Consider the following 24,641-nt stretch of genomic DNA (forward strand, 5'->3'; position numbering starts at 1 on the left):
AAACTCAGCGTTTTAAAGAAGGTTCAAATAGGAGCTTTAAAGAGGCCAAGAATATTATTTCAAAGCTGTCCTCTTTCCGAATGTTAGAGCTATCAGCAGAAAGAGTCAGTACACTGAGAAAATAAAGCTAAGCCATCCACAGATGGCCAAATGGAATTTTCATTTTGGAAGATATTTTATTTCTGCTCTTTTCAAGTCTATCTAAATAAACCTGATGTCCCTGGAGGCAGGCAGGAGACTAATTAGTGAGTCTAAAACTGATCAACTGCAGAAGCCCCATCTCTGAAGTATGTGGCATGCTGGAGAGAGTCTAGCAGATGAATCTTTCCTCTGAAGCCCCACAGAAATGTGTGTCATCTTCTTTCCATCTGAGAGAACAATGTGAGGCTGTCACCTGTATGAGCAGAGTAAGAAATCAGCACTTCTGCACACCTTCCACGCCTGCCTGGACCAAAAGGGTACTACAGGTGGATCTGTACTTTAATTTTATGTTCTTTTCTTATTCTTCTCTACTCAAACTGCGCATGATCCTGGGCTAGACATCCATAAGTTCCTCCAAGCCCCACCTGGTATTCCTGGGATGCTGGCCACATTTTGAGAAGCCTTACAGAAAATGAGTTGGCACTATCTGTTACCCCATATGGGCAAAAGCTTTGTTCTATCTATGTTTATCGTGACTTTCTCTAGAAGCCAGAATAGAACACATAATAAGACCAGTTTTCCTTTCCTTCACCTGAGAGAAGCTGCCTTCTTGAACAGGTTAGAGAATAGTGTCATGGTTGCCCTGGAGATTTTCCTAGGTTTAGACAAATGGAATAAATCTAAGTTTGAGTCACGTGAACCTGGGTTCAAATCCTGACTTCATCTCATACCTGTAGGAGCATCTAAGACGTGTAACTTAACCCCTTGGATTCCAAGCTCCTTTGCCTGTAATGTGACAATATCACCTGCCATGCAGAGTTGGAGGGATTAAAAGAGCAAAAGTGTCATAAAGTATTAGCTTAGCATGGGGCTAGGCACACAGCAGGTACTCCACAGGTGCTGGTTCCTCCCTTAGGAATGAAGACAGCCCCAGCCATGAACTCTGTAGAATGCTCTGGAATTCAGAATTCATTGTGTTTTTCACAACCACCACACCTCTTTCACAGTCTCTGCCAGGTGTTCTTCCTCTGTGGTAAAGTACTTGAGCTCCATCCTTTGTTGGATGGCCTCTAGGATCAATCTCTTATGCCTCAGGATTGTCTCTAAAGCAGCACTTTCTGGGGTAGTCACTGAAAGAGAGGGGGATCGAAAATTCATCAGTAAAACTATGAGCACCTTTTCCTTCCCTTTTCCTCAACTCAACTCTTGATAATGAGAACACATTTCCCCTATCTCCTGCCTGGGGTTGGCAGTGAAGAAAATGGTGAATAGCACTGTAATCAGAGAATAATAATGAACATAATCATAGAATAATTACTCCATTCTGAAAAAAGAAGGTTTACTAACTCCTGTGTCCTTGAACAAAATTGCCAGTCCTTGCTTCTAATGGTAGGGATGTGGACGACCCCATAAGAGAGCTCTTTCTATTTTCTGGAAAGACTGACAATATTCTTTAGTGCGGACAAAACCATAACAGAGGTCAGTACCTTACCTGCCCGGAAGAAAGCATCGGCACCAGGCTCCCTTCGTATTTCCTCCAGGAGCAGGTTCAAGGGGCAGGTCTTTGTCTCCTGAGCCACCAGCAGCAGTTGCCAAATGGCTGTAGCAGACAGAGTCTGCTTTTCTAGAACTGCTGACATCAGGGAACTGAAACCACCTGAACCAGAGTCACGTTTCACAAGCTTCTCCATGACCTTCAAGATAAAGCATAAACATGCACATAAGAGACCTCCTAGCCACTGGCCCAGCTGCAGAGCTGCAACTCTGGGTATTGGGTTACAGTGAGCATACGTCTGGGAAGGAGTTTCTCAATGTCCTTCACCTCTCTCAACCTGAGAGATTTCTTACACATGACATCCCTTTGAATGCCCTTCCTTATTACCACAGAAACTATAACCATCCTACTTATTACTACTTTGCCTTAGAAATTAAATTATCTTCTATTTCTTCTTCTCTACTTAGCATTTCTCAACATGACTGTGCATATATATTTATAGAAAATATAACTATATGTGTGTGTGTACATACTTTTCATATTTTTTTCCTTCTTTCTTTTTTTACCCTTCCTCCCTCCCTCTCTCTTACCTCTCTTTCTCCAGGGGCTAAGCTCGTCATGTGTGAGATCACCTTCAGTAACATCTGGTTGTCTGGGAAAATCTCAGAGAGGTTTTCGTAATACCGTCTCAATAGCTCAGTTCCACAATCATCAAGGCTTGGTTGGACTGTAAGGAATTAGCAAAACGATAATGTTTGATGCAACAAAACCTCCTACAAAAGACCATGGGATATTACAAATGAGAGAGGAAGCAAGAGAACAGCACAAGAGCTCTGTCTCCTCTGCAAAGTACAACTCACGGCTTGGGGCCTCATACACATGGGTTCAGATCTCCTCTGGTCTACACTTACTCACTTGGTGCTTCAGGGTCATAAAACCACGAACACTTTGAAAGTTAGTGCCTGGTGGTAGAAGCTAGCGACTGCTCAACAGGAGGGTAATTAGAAGGCTGTGCTCGTAAGAGAGTCAGATGTACAGATTCAAGGGGTGTTATTCGTCATGCCTGAGGTAGAGGGTCCATGTGGTGATCCAAAATATAGCAGGCATGAGACAAAACTGCTCATGACACTGACCCGCAGCTCTGCTTATCTGCCCTTTGAGCCAATTTGTTAGGTATTATTTACTTGAAAGTAAAGAAAAATCAAAATTATTAGGCATTTCCCTTAGCTTTGTAGATATTAAATAAAAATTGATTCTCTTCTTTGGCCTAGTAACTTCATTTCTGGAAATATAATCTTAAGAAATTCTCTGAAGGCAAAAAAAAAAAAATTATGTACAGAGACAACTGTCAAGGCACAATCTGTGATGATGCAGAAGATAATAACAATTACTATTTATAGAGTACCTACGTGCCAGGCACTGTGCTAAATGTTTCATATGTGTTATCGCATAGTAGCCACAAACATGAACATGATAGGTACCATTCTTATCCCCATTTCACAGAGAAAATGAGGCTCAGAAGGGTTAAGTTATTTGTTCAGGGTAATACAGCTATAAAATAGTAGTGTCAGACCGCAAACACAGGTAGTCGTAAACATTATGCTACATCTGCCCTAAAATAAGGATATCATATACATTTTTATGATGGAAAACTAAAAAACAGCATTATGGGAGTTTTTCTGAAATGTGGGGGAGAGTGTTATACTGTTAAGTGGGAGAAACATAAAATTATAAAATACAGTAGTATCAATACTATTAAAATATAATAGATTAAATATGTCAAAGTATTAATACTGACATACTTGAGTGGCAGGATTTTAAGTCTTCTTTATTTTTGGAATTGTCCCAGTTTGTATAAGTACATATTACTTTTGTAAGCTACAAAAAAGTTCTCCCATTTCCCAAATATCCTTTCTCTGAAAACTATCTCAGTCCTATTACCCTGGGATAGGGGAGAACTGGCTTGAGCTGGGCTGTCTTTCTAAGGAATGGATAGGGACTCCTTTCCCTATGCTGAGGAGACACAAGGGTAGTTAGCTCTGGGGACCACTGAAACCGAACAGAACGCGAGTGGAAAAGGGGCAACCGAAACTTGAGGTTTTGCTGCTCATATTTGCCAACTCAGCTGTCAGGATGCTGAGCCTCGTGAGCATATCTGCTCCGTCGGCTTTCACAGGTGATCGTGGATGGCCCCGGGAAAGCCACACATTGATAAACCTTGACCTTGGACCACAGGAACACCAAGAAGGAGCTTAATCGAAAGAGTCATTCTCAGATCTCAAATCTGAACTGCAAAAATACTGAGAATATCAATTTGTGACAGCTAGTTTCTGTTTTGCACTGACATTTCTTAACATTATCTTATCTCCCCAGCATGGAGGCAAAAGGGTGTTTTAAGCTAGCCAATCATTAAGTATGAAATGTCCGATCTCAAATCAAAAGTATAGTTTATTATACATCAAACAAGAAGCAGTACAATTAATTAAAGTATACGCCTAAACTATCGACATAGTTTTGTCATCTTAATAATGGTAGCTTGTTTATGTCAGCAGCAAAAAAGCCTGAAGAGCAAGTGGCAAGGAAACTGCAAAAGGTGTTTCCCACAGCTTGTGGAGAATTGAATATTTTTCCTTGCAAGAAGTGGTCCAAAGTCTGGAAGAAGCGGCAGTCAGTTGGTGCAAGGTTTGGTGAATACGGTGGATGACAGAGAGTTCCCAAGTACATCTGCTGTATTTTGAGCAGCACTGTTTGTGTGACATGTGATCAAGTGCTGTCTTGCAAGAGGATTGGCCTGTCTCTATTGACCAATCTCAGCTGCTTAATCACAAGCATCTTCATCATTGCGTCCAATTGGTTGCAGTAGACATCCACTGCAATGGACTGACCAGGTTTCATGAAGCTGTAGTGGATAATAGCAGCGCTGGACCACTAAACAGACACCTTTAGCTTTTTTTGGATGAATATTCAGTTTTGGACTATGTTTCGGCACTTCCTCTTTAACCATTGTGCCAAATACTTGCAATTATCAAAAAGAATACATTTTTCATCACACGTAACAGTATGGTGTAGAAATGGTTTACCTTTATGTTGTGACAGCAAAGAAAGGCAAGCTTTGAGACAATTTCTCTTCTGACACTCATTTAATGCATGAGGTACCCACCTATTCAGCTTCTTTACCTTGCCAATTTGTTTCGAATGATCCAATATTGTTGAAACAATGACGTCAAACCTTGCTGCTAATTCACTGAGAGGTTGAGATGGATTCATTTCCACTACAGCTTTCAGCTCATCATTATCCACCTTGGTCTCAGGTCACTCACATGGCTCATTTTCAAAATTAAACTCAACCAGAACAGAACTTCTCAAACCATGGATATACTGTGTGTTCATCAGCCACATTCTTCCCAAACACTTTATGTCTGTGCTGCCTTGGTTCCACGATGGAATTCATACTCAAAAATAACACAAATTTTTGACTTATCCATGGTTTCACAAAAATTGCTCTAAAAAAAATTTGAAAGATAATCACAAGCCAAACTGTGCATTTGAAAGAATGAGAATGTACCTTCACAACGAAAATAAAACAAGAAGTGTGAAAGTGAAATGTCAGAGATATCAACTGTCAGACTTGGTACTTAAGGAAATCGGACATCTCATACTTAATAACCTAATATAATTTTCTATAGGAGTGATTCTAGTCCAGAGAGTCAACAATTAACTAATACCTGTGGTGCTTGGCAAAGTGGTTATTTTCTGCAAATTCTCTAGCAGAAGACCCAAGTTTGGGAAAGTCATCTTCACAGCCTGGAGGAGTTTTACCAAACTCTCAGCAGTCAGGGTCTTCTCTTCAGTCATTCTGTGCAACAAATTTTCTATTGTCTCCTTGGGTGTCCCGCCCTCACAGCAATTCAGAATCACCTGCAGTGGCAAGCAATCAACAAGACACCAGTTACTGGCAATTTGAAATTTCTCTGACACAGCACTGAAAAACCCAGCAAGATGGCATTATGGGACGCCCTGTCTCCAAGTCCTCTTCTACTGTTCTCTAGCACTATTTTTTTCTTTTTTCAGTTTCTTCCTTATTCTGTTTCAATAAAAATCCAAAGCATTCTCCAAACAAATAACTAAATCTTTCTTTCTCAATTGCAGGTCTATGTATATTTTCTGCTTCAAACAGCTTGTGTTTTGTGAAAATACTCTTAAACTAGGCCTGTATGATAAAGCAAAGTAACTTATATCTAACTTAGTTCTCTAGTTTGTTTAGACACTGAGACTGAGAAACACAGCCTGGCAATTAATCAATATAGTATAATGTTTTTCAATCTCTATTCAGTAGTTCATGTTATTGGCAGAAGCTGTAATTTCAGAGTAATTCTATTATTTTATTTCCTTTTACTTTATTTGCATAGTAATTTGAGTATCCAGATAGTTTATAGATTAGTCTGTGGACTCCAAAATAATAGATTTTAAGTGCCTTTCTGGATTATTTTTCTTGTGAACTCTTTATTATCCATTCCTCTCACTCTCAATGGCCATATACATCAGTTCCAGTCATGATTCAACAATTCCACTCCCTTGCTCTTCCTTGGTGTGCTAGAGGATTTTCTGAGTCAAAAGGGCACAAAGCTCCAGCAAAAGGTTGAAAACTAAAACACATGACAGACATTTTATAGATATTTTCCTATTATAATAGAACTATTTCTTAATGGACTATGACACAGTATGCATAACTTGGCTCTATGGAACTGATAAAGCAGGGGATTATTTCAATATATGCAATCTACGATCCACAGTGACAAATTTTGAGCCTTCCTTTGGGAAAACGCCAGCTCTCAGGAGAAAGTCAAGCAGATCAATCATGATAGTACGCCAGAGGCCGTACTAACTCCCATTAACTCCCATTTTAAAATAATGAATTTAATTTTAAAACCAAATCGGCTTTACATATATGAAAGGAACATATATAAAATAAGTCAAATTGTCATAGTCCTTGTCAGTACGGAACAGTCATTGTCTTTAAGGTCTAATATATAGATTTCTACTAACTGAATCATAATTTAAAATTTAAGAGCTTTATCTAAAAACCATATGGATTTCACCACTAAATCTTAGTTCCTAAGCAATAATCTGATACAAAATGAGGCAATCAGATACTGTTAAGAGCAGGTATGGGCTTTAAAGCCAGTCAGACCTAGTTTGAACCCTAGTTCTATTATGTATTGCCTGTGTGACCTTGGGCAAGTTATCTAACTCACTGAACCTTATTTTCCTCATTTGCAAAAGAAGATAACAATACCAACTCTTGAACAGCTGATATGAGGATTCTGGAAAATGAAGGTGCTGTTTATAGAGCCTAGCATAACTCCTAGGGTATACATGATCTTTAAGAAATGATAGTAACACTATCATTATTATGATATTATTAGGGAGCAGTGTGCACAGTGGTTAAGAAACTGCCTCAATTAGAAGCCTGGGACCCAGTACAAGCCCCAAACAGCTGTGTCTCTGGGTGAGCTGCTTAACCTCCCTAAGTTTCTGTTTCTTCATCTTTAAAATGGATAAAGAAATGGTAATATCCACACCTTCATAAAGCTGCTGTGAAGGTAAAATTCAGTAATGTTTAAAAGGTCCTCAGCACATTGCTTGGCACACAGTAAGCAATAAATGGCAGCTATCATAATTACTATTTTTTGTCTGTTTCTAGTCCTGAAGTAAAGACTTTCCTATTTACCACTTCTTACAGAACCCAAGGTGTTTATAAAGATCATGGCATCCATGATTAGCATAATTTCATAACAGAAAAAAGTTCCAAAGAGGGTGCACATTTCACATGATGTCAAAGCTACTCGACATTCACCTCTATACTCCCACTTTGTTAGTTTGCTTCAATTTCCATGAGAAGGAATAGCTTAATGAAGCTCTGGTGGAACTCCAATCTTAAGAAGTGTTTTTGTGATTTATAACTAATTTAAGTTCTTCTGCTTCAGCTTTCTCTATCAAGTAAACTGAAAGTGACAGAAGAAAATGACAGTGTGGTCTATCTTGCTTCAGAGAATGAGGCTGAGCTGGGGCTCTACCTATGAATGTCGTTTCACCAAGATAATGAAACAGTTCAAAGGACACATTCAATCTAAGTAATAAGGAAAAGGTTTGAATGAGTAATTGAATGAAATCACTAAAGAGGGAATGTGAAACTTCTAGAGCTATAAGCAACTTACTTAAACTGAGTGCCTGAAATGACAATCTGAAGTCTAAGGAGAAAACAAGAGTTTAATCTTTTTTTTTTTTTTGTATATAATCTTTCTCTAAGAAGTTCAAAGGGCTTAAAATTTTGAAAAATAGAATTTGCAAAATACAATTTTGAGACTGAAGGTTACCCCCATTATTTATATACACACATATATATGTGCAATATACATTCGCTGAGAAAAATGAAATCTAGGATCCAGTCCTCACTATAAATCCAGTGCTTGGCCATTATACCAGTGGTTTTCTAAAAACATTTAAGTCACTTCCCACAGTTTTAAGAATTGATGCCACAAAAGTACTCTATCCCTAATTCCTTCTTTCCAGATATAAAAATATTTTTAGCACAAAGTTGAAATCAATAACACCAACAAATATAGTTATCTAGTTGCCTTGAGAAGTCATGCCAGCAGTTTTATGAGGACTTTAGTAGCTAGCTGGTGGGAGAGTAAATTGGTACAACCTTCCTGAAGGGCAGTCTAGCAATATGTATGAAACACTTGAAAATTTTTACACTTTCTATTCCAAAAGTCCACTTCTTAGAAATTATTCTAAGGAAATAATTTAAGAAGTATGTAAAGATTTGTGTGCAAGCATCTGCTCTACATCATTTATTATAGCAAAAAAAAAAAACTGGAAACAAATACTCAACAATGAAGAATTAATGAATTACGGTATGTCCATCAGACAGGGTACAATACAACTATCAAAATCCATATTGTAGGTATAAAAATGTATTAACATATTAAATAAAAAACCAAGTTAGAAAACTGTATGTTTCATATAACCTCATCCCAGGATGACTTAAACAAGAAAGAGTGGGAGCACATGATCCAAAATGTTAGCAGGGCTTATTTCTGAGTGGTGAGATTTGAATTCTTTTTGTTTTTCCTTGTTTCCCCAGTTTTCTACATATTAACAGGACAGCACATCACTTCTGTAAGGAAAAAAAGTATCATAATAACTACAAATTTTCCTTAACATTTCAGCACCTGGTGTGGCTATTTGTAGTAAAGATTTATTGAGTCAGAGCAGGAACAGCATATATCCACCCATCCACCCAACCAGCCACGGGATGGCTCAATGTGCAGGGACCCCAGTAGCTGCTGCAAGGGATACAATGGGGCATGAAACAAGGATCTGAACGTCAAGGTGCTTGCTATGCAGGATGTATAAAAATACTGCAAGGTATTGTGATGTGCCACAAAAGTTGTTTTTTTTTTTTTTTTTTTTTTTTTTTTTTAAAGTGCTATATCAATTCAGAGGCGGGAGGAGATACTTGACACGGTTACCCTTTTTTCAGCACTAGTCAGGAGTTCCTCCTTGGCTGTTTCCAGGAACTCCAAAATAGGTCTCAGCTGTGTTACACACTGTATCAGGTCCTCTTTGTGTTCTAGTAACAGAACAGACAAGGTCTTTCCCTCCTCTGTGCTCCCTGGGGGAGAAAGAGTTAGAGACACACAAGAGAAGCTAGTCAATTTGAAGAAAATGACAGCATGGTTTGTCAAGAGAGATCTAACAGAATAGTAAAGTGATTTTCAGCTTATTCTGAGCACCTGAATGTGGAATCTCTTTCACAGAGGAAAATACTTTATTATTCTGTTTAAACTCTATGAAAGGAAAAATGTTTCATTTATCTGTCGGAACACAAAGCTGCAGAGCCAGCCAGAGGTTAACTTCTGGTTGGCAAGGCCAGTGCTTTGTACCTAACCCAAATGAGAGAAACTTCAGTCTTTAAGTGCTGTCAGCAAACCAGTTCACCCTGGGCACTCAAGTCATTGATTTGGATGTGTGGCTTTTTGAAGGGCGGGAGAACACTGATGGCATTCTCCAGCTTCAAGGTATCAGACTAGTTAACCATGGGATAGAAATGGGGACTCAAATTTAGTTTGTATACATTTAACATGCAGTTTCTGGGATTACATGTAGAATTTATGTGAAAACAACTTAATAACTAAGCCACCAAAGAAATGTATCATTGGAATAAACTTCCCAGAATAAAACTCAGTCATTCCAGTGGACAGGAATTTTCTCCTACCTTTTGGCTGCACTGTTTCTACATCTTCTGGCTTTCTGCTTAATAGCGCTGTTTTCACTGCAGGATTAGAATCTTGATACAACCTCAACAGGGACACAACGGCCTGCACATCCAGGCTCTCATCTCTTACTTTATCCAGGATTCTCTGGAATGTTGAATGTCCTTCTTCACTCTCAAGACACTTCATTATGGTCTAAGGAACAAAAGTATCCAGAAAGAGAGATTAGCCAGCCATAAGAACCACATGCTACTCTTGCATTGGCAAGCAAGGCCCTCAACAGTTTGATCCTTACCCACTGCACTTCCTTCCCCAGCAGCAAGTCCAACACACCCTGCTGTCTCATGCTCCCACGCCTGTCTTCTGGAGGACTCCTATTCCATGATTCCACCCTCTCACTCTGCTTAGGGGTTACCTCTGCTGGGAAGCCTTTCCCAACCATGGACCCCACCTCCTCTTTACTGCTTTTTTAATTTTTTGAGACAGAGTCTCACTCTGTTACACGGACTAGAGTGCAGTGGCATCATTGTAGCTCACTGCAGCCTCAAACCCCTGGGCTCAAGTGATCCTTCTGCCTCAGGCTCCTGAGTAGCTGGGACTACAGGCGCACACAACAATGCCTGGCTAATTTTTCTATTTTTTGCAGAGACAGGGTCTCGCTCTTGCTCAGGCTGGTCTTGAACTCCTGACCTCAAGCAATCCTCCAACATCAGCCTCCCAGAGTGTTAGGACTAAAGGTGTGAACCACCAAGCCTGGCCTCTCTTTACTGCTTTTAATTCTGTACTTGTCACACTGTCTTATAATTATTCATTTTTTTCCTATTAGACTTCTTGAAGACAGGATTGTGCTTTCTAGAGCCCTGTAACCTCAGCAACTAGCATGGCCTGATACACATAGTAGGTGTTCAGTGAATTTTTAACAAAATGCACTTCTTACCTAATTATACCTTTCTGAATCTTACAACATTTTGAGTATTTCTTGGGCAAGGATATCTGAATTTAAATTGAATGAACTGTCATTTTATTATTTGAGAATGCAATTAAAATCTCACAATTTAGGAAAAAAGAACACCTTAAGTCATTTACATTACAGATGATAGACTATTTAAAAAGACATAGGCTTTATTAATTTTAGATATATTCTGTAGCAATTAAGGTTAACAATGTGTTGGCTTGTCGTTGCCTGCTGTAAGAAGAACATATGATTCACATATTAATTATTCCATGTTAATCACTGCTTCCAACCTGAAGGGGCTTCATAGTTTCCTCCCCTAACTAACATTGTTTACACAACAAGCCTTGCCTCCTCTGGCCTTGTGCCATTTGACCTTTCAGTGGCATTTGGCACTGCCATTGCCTCTGTATCACAATTCTCTGACTTCAGTAACACTGAAGCATTTTGGAAAAGATCTCTGACTGCTCCTTTTCAGCCTTTCCCACTGGTTCTTCTTCCAAATCCATAACTATAAACAGTACCTTTAGAGAGATTTTATCTTTCTGCCCTCCTCCCAAATAAACAGAATTATAAACGAGTTAGACCTTGAGTTTCTTTTCTTTGCTTTATCTTGCTTCCTAATCACAGAATGGCTGTATAAAACTAAATTAAACATTAAAACAGTATCCTGTTTTTTGGTCATCTCCAAAAGCAAACATAGATAAAACAGTTTAATAACCCACATTAAGATATCATCAGAGTAAGTAACTTCCAAGAACCTAAGGTAACTCATCTTCTATTTAAAAAATAATAAGGCTGGGCACAGTGGCTCATGCCTGCAATCCTGGCACTTTGGGAGGCTGAGGCAGGAGGATTGCTTAAGGCCAGTGGTTTGAAACCAGCCTGGGCAACATAGTGAGACCCCATCTCTTTAAAAAAAAATAGCTAGGTATGGTAGGGTACACCTGTAGTCCCAGTTATTTGGGAGGCTGACGCAGGATGACTGCTTGAGCCTAGGAGTTTGAGGCTGCAGTGAGCGATGATCACACCACACACTCCAGTCTGGGCAATAGAGCAAGAATCTATCTCATAAAAAAAGAAAAAAATAATAAAAAACAACAAATAAAGCCATCAGTTGAATGCTTAATCCCCTTTGGTCAAATTAAATCAATTTTCATGCCTTTGTTAGTCGGCCTATAATCTTTTCAAAATGCCTTTTCACTAATGCCCACAGGGACCCTGTGTCAGGAAGCCTCTAACATGGCTCCCAGTGATCCCTTACCCAGGTACTCATGCCCTTGGGCCGTACCTCATGACCTGCTTCTAAGGAAGGGAATATGGCAAAAGTTACAGGATGCCACTTTAGAGGTTCTGTTACTATGACTTCTATCTTGCCTGTGCTCTCTGTCCGTGCTCTGGGAGACGCAGGCTGCCGTACTGTGAGCTGCCCTATGGAGAGGCCCACGTGGAAAGACACTAATGTCTCCAGCCAACAGTCACTGAGTAAGCTTGGAAGCGGATCTTCTGAAGCTTGCCAACAGCCATGTGAGTAGGCTTAGGAAAAGATACTCCCTCAGCTGAGCCCTGAGATGACTGCAGCCCTGGCTGACACCTTGATTGCAGCCTTGCGAGGGACTCTGAGCAGCTAAGCTGCACCTGGATCCCTTACCCACAGAAACACTGAGGTAATAAAGGTTTGTTTTTAGCCGTTAAAATTTAGAGTCATTTGTGACACAGCAATGGATAGTTCATACAGATACACTCCCTGCTGATACCCTCAGTAAACACGTTTCTTCCTCTTTATCTTCCCTTTCCTTTCTTCCTTTCTTTTGTGCATTCTAACTAACATGGCACATAGCTATCTCATTCTATCCTAGGCCAGGTTTTTTCCATGTGAAGCTCTGCGAATATCCCAAATCCACCTGTCTCAGTTTCCAATTTGTCTGGCATTATCATTTGCGCCAGTGGGGAAGAGCAGCTCTCATCAATGGTGGCGTCTGATGCGCTTCTCATTATCCTCTCTGCTGTCTCCCCTCTGCAGAACTACTCAGCAGTGAAATTAAAACATTTGTTCACTTCATTGCTCAGCAGTGATGCTAGAGTGACCATCTGGGAAGAGAAGCAAGGGTGGGCTGATGAAAGGGCCAGGAGAGGGCAGTCAGCTGCCTGGACAGCCCTGCTCTCTGCTCTTTCTTCCAGAACCTACTGGGGAGCTGCACCAGAGCCAGAGCTATAGCTGTTCCTCCATCAGCCTCTGAGCTGCCTGGGGCTCTGCAGTGGGGGGAGCAAGCCCTTTTCTGAAACAGCGTCTCTGCCTCAACAGAAGGTGTCACACATTAGGACAGGCCGGGGTTCATCAATTGCTACCATGTAACAGAGCTCCAAGAGAGGAACTAAAACAGTTTTGTTAAAAGGGTAACGTTCTTTAACCATACAGTTGGAACTAACTCCTTTAATTCTCAGGGTTAAAGGTACTTCACTGAATTCACGCTAATTCATGGTCACACGAGTAATCAAAGTACTCTAGCTATAAGTGAAATATAGGTAAATATATTTACAGATGAGAAAGTTTTCTTTGTATATGTGAAAAACCATTTAATCTTTCCCTTAACTCAAATCTTTTAATTGAATTCACTTATTTTCCCCAACTATTTGCCTACTGCCTTCAGATTTGTTTGAGTTACACTCTATTCCTGTTCACTCAAGCCTCCTTTGACGGCTGAGGGCCAGGTGGTGGCAATAATGACACAAACTACAACTGCTCACCACCATCCAGGACACTGCAGACATACCACCTACTTTCCTCCTCATACCAGTCCCAGGAGGCATTACTACTACTGCCATTTTAGATGAGAGGCAGAGAGGTTCAGTCACTTGCCTGAGGTCACAGGTATAGTACGTAGAGCAGCCTGGATGAAATACTGTGTTCATTCCATACCTCTGGCACCCTCGCTCCCAGATTTGAAATGTAATCAGATCTATTTATACTGGTTCTATTGGACTTACCAGAATCAACATTGCTTCAAACACTGGGTAGTATCTAGACAATCTGTACCATTTTTCTTGAATTCAATGTTGAGTATAGAGACTGGTACACAGTAGGTACTCAATAAATGTTTGTTTAATGAAATTCCCTTCATAAAACCACTAGCCCCTCTATCTATGGCTGTATATCTTAGACTTAATAACTAACAGAGAGATTTGAAAAAATAACTATTTCCACCTCTCTCAGACCAGCAAAGTGAATCCCATTAACTCACTCTCAAGAGGGTTCCCCAACAGTGTCAGTGAAGACAGTCCTCAAAGCACAGACCTGCACTACTTGACAAACCCCCAAAGAGGCGGACACAGTTGAAAACATCAGATTCACATGGGAGAGGAGACTTGTTTGCCTTTGAAATAAAGTTGAAGGAGAAAAAAAAAAGCTTTGGGAGTCTTTCTAGAACGTTAGGTGAAAAGTGGATCAAAAAGCCCAGAAATCAATAGTAGAAAAAGTTATCTCCTTATTTTAGTCAAAGACCTGCTTTGCTGTATACCCAATTAATTAAAAGCAGAGACATGGCTAGGAATAAAGAAGGAAGACAATTAAAAGTTCTAGCATAAAAACTGAAAAAAAGTAGGAGTTTGGCTTTAAATAAAGGTTTTACTTGGCTCAGCCAGAGGTCAATAGTGACCTCTTGGGTCACCATCTGCTTTTCTAATGGGTAGGGGGATATCACACGGAGATAAAGATAGGCAAAAGACAGTTTCCCATCCCAGCCCCCAAGAGATTTCTCCTTAATCAGTTTTGGCTTTGGTTTCACACAACTCAAGCAGCCCAGCCTCTTCTCATGTGGCTGCAATCGCTGCTCGGGGAATGGCTTTGCCACCTTTCATCACTGATCGCAGGAAAGAAAACAATCAGGACACTGGTTCATGGTGTTCTCCCTGCACTCCGTGCAGCCCGGCTGTACACTCTACCTGTGTTTCAGAAAAGGAACAGGCTGGTCCATCTCAACCAGAACACCACATCACTCACAAGCCTTAACAAGCCTCAAAATTAAACACTGAGGGGTAGATTATTTTTAATGGTAAGCTGTCTCAAGTTATATTGTGATGATTAACCAAATAACAACAACCAACAACCACAAAACACCACTCAAAGCTCTTTGGGAGCTAAAATGTATAAATAGAGGAACAAAAAATTCCAAACAAGCTTTGAAATTGTACAGAAATGTAAAATAATGTTACAAGTGAACAGTTCTTAAATGCTCTCATCCCTGAAGCCTTATGGTGATTTCTGTAATTTGGTGACTCCTGTGCACACCTCCCCCAAAATTCACATGTGTGGCAGGATTTCTTTGCTATCAAGACACTCCATAAGGATAGGGATCAAGTCTTAAGTTTATTTTCCTAGCAACCAGCTCAGTGTGTCTGGCACATGTCAGTTACTCAGTAAGCAGCTGCTGAATCAAAGGATAAGCAAAGAGTAACACTTGGGAAAGGGGTGTTCAGAAGTCTCTCACAACACTGAAAGGTGCCAGCACAGACATTATGACATCTGCAATCACATACTATGAGTCTCGTAAGCCATTAACTTCTTCAGCCGTGCTTGTCAAAATGTGATCTACAGACACCAAACAGCAGCCCATGGGGAACTTGTTAAAGATGCAGATTCCCAAGCTCTACAACCTAAGAATCAGACTCTCTGGAAATGAGGTCTGGACGTAAACATTTTAACAAGCACACCAGATGATTCTTATATAGATTGCACTGTTGGTCTAAGACAGATTGCTTCATACTAGACACTACCTCTGCAGTTCAGGAAGCTACTTCCAAATGGATGGTGGTACCTATTTGAAAGCACGCCTTATAAATCAAGCTTAAATATTAGGTTATTAAGCATGAAATGTCTGATATCCTTAAGTACTAAGTTTGACAGTGGATATCTCTGACATTTCACTTTCATAATACATGTTTTATTTTTATTGTGAAGGCTTCATTCTTTCAAATGCACAGTTTGGCTTTTGATTATCTTTCATATTTTTTAAGAGCAATTTTTGTGAAACCATGGAGAACTCAAAAATTCATGTTAATTTTGAATATGAATTCCGTTGTGGCACCAATGTAGTGCAGACAGCTTGAAATATCAACCAAGTGTTTGGGAAGCATGTGGCTAATGTACACACAGTATGTCAATGGTTTAAGAAGTCCCATTCTGGTGAGTTTAATCTTGACAATGTGCCACGTGGGCAACCTGAGACCAAGGTGGATAATGATGAGTTGAAAGCTGTAGTGGAAACCAATCTATCTCAACCTACGTGTGAATTAGCAGCAAGGTTTGATGTTAGTATTACAACAATATTAGACCATTTGAAACAAATTGGCAAGGTAAAGAGGCTGGATAGATGGGTTCTGCATGAAGTAAACAAGCATTAGAAGAGAAATTGTCTCGAAGCTTGCCTTTCTTTGCTGTCACGACATAAAGGTGAACCATTTCTACACCATATTGTTACACGTGATGAAAAATGGATTATTTTTGACAATCGCAAGCATTTGGCACAATGGCTGGATAAAGACAAAGTGCTGAAACAGAGTCCAAAACCCAATATTCATCCAAAAAAGCTAATGGTGTCTGTTTGGTGGTCCAGTGCACCATCCACTACAGCTTCTTGAAACCTGGTCAATCGATTACAGCAGATGTCTACTGGAACCAATTGGATGAAATGATGAGGATGCTTGCAATTAAGTAGCCAAGACTGGTCAAGAGAGACACGCTAATCCTCTTGCAAGACAACGCTGGACCACATGTCACATAAACAACACTGCTCAAACTACAGAGGCTGATCTTGGAAACTCTCTGTCATCCACCATATTCACCAGACCTTGCACCAACTGACTACCACTTCTTCCAGGCTTTGGACCACTTCTTGCAAGGAAAAATATTCAATTCTCCACAAGCTGTGGGAAACACTTTTCACAATTTCCTTGCCACTCGCTCTCCAGGCTTTTTCACTGCTGGCATAAACAAGCTACCATTAAGATGACAAAACTGTGTTGATAGTTTAGGTGCATACTTTGATTAATTCTACTGCTTCTTGTTTGAGATATAATAAGCTAAATTTTTTATTCAAAATGGGACATTTCATATTTAAGGACCTAATCATCACGTGTCAGAGTAAATGACCATGGCACCAGGGTATTATAAGGCATTCAGTGAAAAGGGAGTTTCAAGGTCTACTAAGTCTAAAAACACTGAGTTAATGTACAAACAATAGCAGTTGTTACCTATTGATCTCCTACTATGTGCCTGGCATTTTACTATGAGTTTTATATAATTAATTCACAACAATCCCATGATGTAGGTGATAGTATCCCCCTTTTATAAATTAGGAAACTAAGGCTTATAACGAGTAAGTTGCTTAAGGTCACAATGCTAGCAAATGATAGAGCTGGATAAATAAATTTTATATCCAATATATTTACAGTGGAGCACTACTCAGCAAATTAAGAATGAATATGCAATAACATGGATGAATCTCAAAATAATTATGCTGAATGAAATAAGCTAGACAAAAAATACATAAAACTCCATTTCTATAATACTCTAGAAAATACAAACTTATGCACAGTGACTGAAAGCACATCAGTGGTTACCCAAGGGATGGGCAGGTAGAAGGGCAGGAGAGAGGGATTACCAAGGGACAGGAAAAAACTGAGGGCGACAGATATGTTTACCATCTTGATTGTGGTGATAGTTTCAGGGCATATACCAAAACTTATCAAATTATATACTTTAAATGTATACAGTTTACTCTATGTCAATCATACCTCAATAAAGCTGTCTAAAAGAAAGAGAAAGAGCAGGAGAGAGAGGAGAGCCTAAGAACACAGCGGCACCTCCCTAACTCTACATTTAATTTAAACTATGTTCTTAAAGTATCTTTTCCCTTTTTCTTTCTGAAGTTGAGAGATTTATCATGGACTACAACAGAATCAGTTTTAAATACAGCCACCAAGTGATTTGTAGAGCTCTTACTCTGACCTCTAAAGCCGAGGAAGAAATAACATAAGCCTATAATGATCACCAACAGTGAACTAGTGTTATTTCAAAGTACTATTAATGTTATTGCCATCAAAAGATTAGAACAAGAATTGGAAAAAAAGAAATGTTGAACAAATCCATGAATAACAGACATTTCTTATGCACCTGCTATGTGCCAGACACTTCTTTTAGGTACACATGTTAAAAAAAAAATGCTTAAGACACAGTTCAAATGAGTATAGACGTGATTCTAATAACTTGAGTACTGCTGATCCTAAGGAATACTGTTACTCCTCTGTAGCCAGTTAAGTGGAAAGGAAGCCTTAAGAGAAAATGAAGAGGTGTGTCTATAAGCTATCAAGGTAACAAACTAATGACAAAAATGATGGATTGAACAGTTAAGAGACCTGCAAGTGCAAAAATGTAAAACCATAATGTCCTTCAGCATAATCGGTACAGAGAGTACCAAGGATTTACGACTTGAAACCTCCCAAAGAGAGTCATCAGGGTTAGGCCAGCCTTGTAAACAGCTGGCCTCCAAAGAAAACAATTCATAGCCAACTGTCGATTAGCAAGGTTAAAATAAATATTAGACCTTGAATTTGTTTTTTTAAAAAGTAATTTGCTATGGATCAGGAAAACATTTAATTATTAGAAGGCATTTATTGCTTTAACACTAAATTACCTACATGGGAGGACTGACCCAGAACACTCCCACCAGAGGAGCAAGCCTGCTGGGAGCGGCGCCCTCCCACTCTGCCAGCAGCCTCTCAGAATGGGGAGGCAGGGCTGGGAGAAAGGGGAAGCCAGGGAGTTTTAAAGTGGCTGTGGAGATGAATCCTGCAGGGTCAGGGATGAGGAATCAGGTAGTGCAGGAGCACACAGGTGGGGATGTGTCTCAGCTGAGTTACCTACTGAAAAAAAGAAAAGGTCTGCTAAGACAGAGCATGGGAGCCACTTGGCAGTTTTCTAATTCCAAATATTTACACATATATGTATCATTTTTGCCTTGTTGATGAATAACTCAGCACAACTCAGTGTGTAAGGGAACAGCTCTAAAGCCCGAATGCTTAGTTTGAATTCTGGCTCAGGATCCTATGAGCTCTGTGACCTTTGCTAAGTGGCATCACCTCTTTGAGACAATTTTCTCATCCATAAAATTGGACTGAACAATAGTACCCACCTCAACAGTTTTTGTGAGGATTAAACGAGAATAATATGTACCAAACTTAGCATAGAAAGTACTCAATAAATGTTTACCATTATTATTTTTATGTCTGAAAAGGGCCAGTGTATTCCTAAACACTGGATACAATTAACTATGTTAAGTTTATATAAAGTCCTTTTTGTACATGTTTTGAGTATCTGTTGCTGTTTTGTTTCTGTTTTTATGGTTTAAATCTCTGATTTGGGGTTATCCATAACTACCTTCTGCTTCATTTCATCCTTGATTAATTAAGAGGAAATGCTATGATCAGTTGAGTATTCTAGATCAAAACTGGTTAGAAGCTGGGATTCACCTGGTGATCAAAATATAACTTCATTTTGTGGAACAGAATAGAGAACCCAGAAATAATACCATATTCCTATAACCAACTGATCTTCAACAAAGCAGACAAAAACATACACTGGGGAAAGAACACACTATTCAATAAATGGTGCTGGGAAAATTAGATAGCCACATGCAGAAGAATGAAACTGGATCCCTATCTCTCACTATATACAAAATTTAACTCAAGATGGATTAAAGATTTAAATGTAAGAAGACCTGAAACAATAAAAATCCTAGAAGAAAACCGAGGAAAAACTCTTCTGGACATTGGCCTAGGCAAAGAATTTATGACTAAGACCTCCAAAGTAAATGCAATAAAAACAAAAATAGACAAATGGGACTTAAATAAAAAGCTTCAGCACAGCAAAAGAAATAACCATCAGAGTAAACAGACAACCTACAGAATGGGAGAAAATATTTACAAATTATGTGTCCAACAAAGGACTGATATCCAGAATCTACAAGGACCTCAAATAATTCAGTAAGACAAAAAATAAACAACCCGGTTAAAAAGTGGGCAAATGACATGAACAGGCATTTTTCAAAAGAAGATATACAAATGGGCAACAAACATATGAAAAAATGCTCAACATGACTAATCATCAGGGAAATGCAAAGTGAAACTACAATGAGATACCACCCTACCCCTGTCAGAATGGCACTTATTAAAAAGTCAAAAAAACAATAGATGTTGGCGAGATGCGGTGAAAAGGGAACGCTTATATACTGTTGGTGGGAATGTAAATTAGTACAACCTCTACAGAGGTCAGCATGGAGATTTCTCAAAGAACTAAAAGTAGATCTACCTTTCGATCCTGCAATCCCACTACTGGGTATCTGCCCAGAGGAAAAGAAATCATTATATCAAAAAGATACCTGTACTTGTATGTTTATCACAGCACAATTCACAGTCGCCAAGATATGGAATCAATCTAAGTGCCCATCAACTTATGAGTGGATAAAGAAAATGTGTTACATATAAACCACGGAATACTACTCAGCGATAAGAAAGAATAAAATAAGTCTTTTGCAGCAACTTGGATGGAACTGGAGGTCATGATCCTAAGTGAAGTAACTCAGGAACAGAAAATAAATGCCACATGTTCTCACTTATAAGTGGGAGCTAAATTATGGCTACACAAGGGCATAGAGAGTGGTATAATGCTGCGGTCCCCAAACCCCAGGCCGTGGCCCAGTACCGGTCTGTGGCCTATTAGGAAACGGGCTGCCCATCACTACCTGAGCTCCACACCACCCTCCCCCCACCCTACCCATGACACCCCACCCCAACCCGACCCTGGTCCGTGGAAAAATTGTCTTCCATGAAACCAATTCCTGGTGCCAAAAAGGCTAGGGACCACTGGGATAATGGATTGGAGACTCACAAGGGGGGAAAGTGGGAGGGATGAGAGATAAAAAATTACCTATGGGGTACAATGTACACTATCTGGGTGAGGGATGCACCAAAAGCCCAGACTCCACCACTATATAATATACACATGTAATGGAATTCAACTTGTACCCTCTAAATCTCTTCAAGTAAAAAAAATCTAAAATACATATATTACTATATTGAACAATAAAATATATGTGTGTGCATATATATGTATGTGTATATATATAACTTCATTTTGAAAGTATCTTGCCTAGTACTTTCGCAAGACTGGCCCTTATGGAATAAATGTCCAAAAAAAGTTAAAGTTTCAAAAAACTGAAATACTGGGTTATTTTGCATTTTCATATTTCTGCCCCTTATGAGAAGTTGATAAGGTATCATGAGAACACTAAACTAGCAAACAAATAAAACTCAGAGGTACTTACCTCCTTCTGTGGGCCTTTAATTTCTGAACATACTTCTAGTCTTTTTAAAACATCCTGGGTAACCTTGAGTGCATCTGAGAAGATAGTTTCATTTTCTAGAAGAAAATTCAGCTGGTAGTGTTTCCTCTCACACTCTGAATGTAAAACAAAATGAAACAAACCAGCAATTCATTACTCGAAATGATGTTTTAAACATTTAAGCTGTCTGAGAACCTTCAGGTCATACACTGCACTTATGTGATATCTAGAATATCAATTATGAGTAACAGGCAACAGCACTCTCACGGCTTCCTTCTTTGTGCCATCCTCAGCCTGGTTAAAATAATGGGTAATTACCAGAAATGGTACATCATTATTTCAATACTGCTTTTCTGCTCTATTGTTCATTTTAGATTTTCAACATTCAAAAACACAGATGATTTTAAAAGAAGAATGCCCCAATGCATTGGATTTTGGTTTTCTACCTAACACAGTGGTCTTTGGTAAATTTATCAATGAAACATAAGAACTGGTTAATATCACTGAATCCAGTAATTGAAAATAGAAAGATTACACGACAACTGTTAAATGAATATTACCTGGTTCTGCGCTCGCCTCTTTTGCCTCACTAAAGGTTTGCACAACAGGGGCAGGGGAACAAATTTCAGCTGTATGAGGAGTCTCCACTGGGGTTTCTGTGTTCCCCTGAATCTCCTGGGCAGCGGGAGGATCCACACTCATCTCCTGTGTAACTGTATGGACTGCTTCCTCCGTCTCAGCCTTCATGGGGGCCCCTGGAGTGGCAGAAACCTCTGAGGAAGAATGAGGCTCTCCAGCACCTTCAGAGGAAAAGATTTCTACTTGAGGCTTCTCTGATTCCTTCTGGAATGACTCTGAGGATGGTGTAGAGACATCCCTTACCACCTGACCCTGAACAGAGCAGTTTACAAGGCTGGTCAGAAGATTTTTACAACTAACAGCCACATCAAACATCTGTAGGCTGTCAGCTAAAGAGATGATTTTGGAGAAGTTGTGCTTGCCCACGGGGAGTCTGCCAGTGTACATCATTTCTAACAAGAGGGCAAACTCCTCAGGGCTCACCACTGAGGCATCGATGGAGATGGTGTCTGTGTTGTCCAGCAGGGTTTTGAACAGGAGGCTGGCGGCAGCCAGGACTAATTTGTGAGCCCTGAAGTAAATGGTGCCAATGGAAATGGTGCAGTCACAGAACTGCTGCTCCTTGCACAGAGTGTAGAGCTGCTGCAGCAGCTGCCGGCTATAGTTGGGGAGCTCCATCGCGTCAGTTTTGCCCTGAGAACTTCTCTTATTCTCTTCTTCCAGAGTCTACTTTGTGAGGATCAGCCCTAGAAAAACCCACAAAATACCATGTTAAAAGATCACACAGGGAAATGCCTTGGATGAAATGCTGAACAAACAAAAAAGGCAATTCACTCATTCAATCAACAAATGTTGCTCAACAGGGCGGGGCAGTATGCCAGGAATACTAAATTATAATAATAATGGTCATTATAATCTTCATGTGTTTAACTATATGAAAGGGACTATGCTTAGTGCTTTGTATGGATGATCTCATTTGATCCTCACAATGACTCAGTGGAAAACATGTTATTTCTTTCCCATTTTACAGATGAGACTGAAGCTTGGAGGGACCGAGAGAACCAGCCTGAAGAAGAACAGCCATTAAATGGCATGCCATATCTCACTGACTCCAAAGCTGTAACCACACTACGGTAGGCCTTTCCTGCCCCCAAGAAGCTCTATAGCTACCTGGGGAAGACAAATACATAGACAGACTTGTAATACGATGTCCTCAGCTTATTCATTCTATCTGCACCACTGCAGGGAAGTCATCATTTCCTCCCTCTTAACATGCATTTTTCACTTGGTTTTCCTGCCAGCTCATCAGCCATCCTTCTCAGCTTCCTTGTTGGCTCTTCTTCCTCATCGTGCCCTCTAAGGTCTGGAGTGCTCCGGGACTCAGTCATCCCACCTCCTCTGTCTCATCTGGTTCCATAGCTTTGAAATTTCATCTAAATGCTGACAACTTTCAGATTTATATCTCTGGCTCAGACCTCTCCTCTGAACTCCAGATGTACACCCCCAACTACTTACTCAACATCTCCAATCAGAAACCTAATAGGTTTCTGAAACTTAACATACCCAAAACTCTCCTGCCACCTTCCTGACTTCACAATTCTGTCCTAGTTGTTCAGAACAAAAACCAAGTCATCCTTGACTTGTTCTTTTCTCATAGCCTATATCCAATCCTTTATAAATTCTGTTGGTTCTACCTTCACAATATATCCCAAATCCAATCACTTATCATTACCTTCACTGGCTCCACTCTGGTCAGTCCGAGTCATCATGGCCTTTCAGCTGGACTATTTATTTCAACAACCTCCTAACGGTCTCCATGCCTCCGCCCTTCCCCAATGCTACCCTCACCCTGTCTTCAGCCCAGCGGTCAGAGTGATCTATTTAGCACACAGCCAGATCTTGTCACTTCTTTGCACAAAAAGCTTCAAATGGCTCCCAGCTTTAGAATAAAAGTCAAAGTTCTTATAATGGCCTATAAAGCCCTTCCTAATCTGGCTGTCATCAGCTCTCTAACCTCATCTTCTACACTTTCCCCCTCACCCACTCTGCTCTAAGCGCACTGCCTTCCTTGCTGACCTTGGAGCATACACAGCATGCTCTGCCTCAGGACTGCCTCCCCTCTCTGCGTGGCTGACTGGCTCACTTCCCCCAGGTCTCTGCTCAAAGGCCGTATTATTAGTAAGGCCTTCCCTGACCATGTTCTTTAAACAACCTCCCCACCCCCCACCTGAGAACAGCCCACCCTCCCTTACTCTGCGTTGTTTTTCATCATAGCACTTATCACCTACTGACATACTGTATTTTTATTTATTATCTATCTGCTTCACTAAAATGTAAGCTCCATTAGGGTAGGAACTTCATTTTATCATCTACTGTATTCCAGTGCTTAAAATTCTGCTAAAGTAAATATTGTTGATTAGTTGGTGGAATGAATAAATAAGTAAAAGGAAATGTAATAATAGAGATTTGCACACAGAAACCCAGTCTGGAGTCCAGGAGTTAGAGTAAGCTTTAAGGAAGACATGACAGCTAGCTAGTGTGTTATAAGACATGGAGGCACTGATGAGGTAAAAAGAGTGGGAGGAAAAGGCAATTCTGGCAGGAAAGGCTGCATGAGGCACACAGATAAGAAAACATCCTGTAGTGGCGGGAGGAGGATTAGGAGCTGAGATTATTACTGGAACATAAAGCAGGGAATAGGGAGTGTTCAGAGATGAGTCTGGAGGGGCAGGCGGGGGGTTTGGCCATGGAGCAACATGAAGGCCATGCTTAAGAGCTTGGATTTTATCCTAAAG

The 24,641-nt window shown here is 40.1% G+C and overlaps 1 protein-coding gene across 5 annotated transcripts in view; it reads right to left on the bottom strand.

The window, feature by feature from the left end:
- ZBTB40 (zinc finger and BTB domain containing 40) overlaps positions 1-24,641 on the bottom strand; it is a 90,452-nt gene that overhangs the window by 18,564 nt on the left and 47,247 nt on the right. For all 5 annotated transcript variants that reach the window (XR_006733917.1, XM_045546077.1, XM_045546076.1 and 2 more), the window contains 8 exons: positions 21,828-22,592; positions 21,250-21,383; positions 9,921-10,113; positions 9,175-9,317; positions 5,362-5,554; positions 2,227-2,363; positions 1,634-1,835; positions 1,138-1,271 (listed from right to left, as the gene is read on the bottom strand). Coding sequence is in view for 4 of the 5 variants with exons in the window: in XM_045546077.1 (XP_045402033.1) it covers positions 1,138-1,271; positions 1,634-1,835; positions 2,227-2,363; positions 5,362-5,554; positions 9,175-9,317; positions 9,921-10,113; positions 21,250-21,383; positions 21,828-22,524 (1,833 nt within the window). In the remaining variant the exon portion in view is untranslated. The remainder of the gene's footprint in view (positions 1-1,137; positions 1,272-1,633; positions 1,836-2,226; positions 2,364-5,361; positions 5,555-9,174; positions 9,318-9,920; positions 10,114-21,249; positions 21,384-21,827; positions 22,593-24,641) is intronic.

The sequence above is a fragment of the Lemur catta genome, chromosome 3 (genome assembly GCF_020740605.2).
Source record: "Lemur catta isolate mLemCat1 chromosome 3, mLemCat1.pri, whole genome shotgun sequence".
Taxonomy (NCBI): Eukaryota; Metazoa; Chordata; class Mammalia; order Primates; family Lemuridae; genus Lemur; species Lemur catta.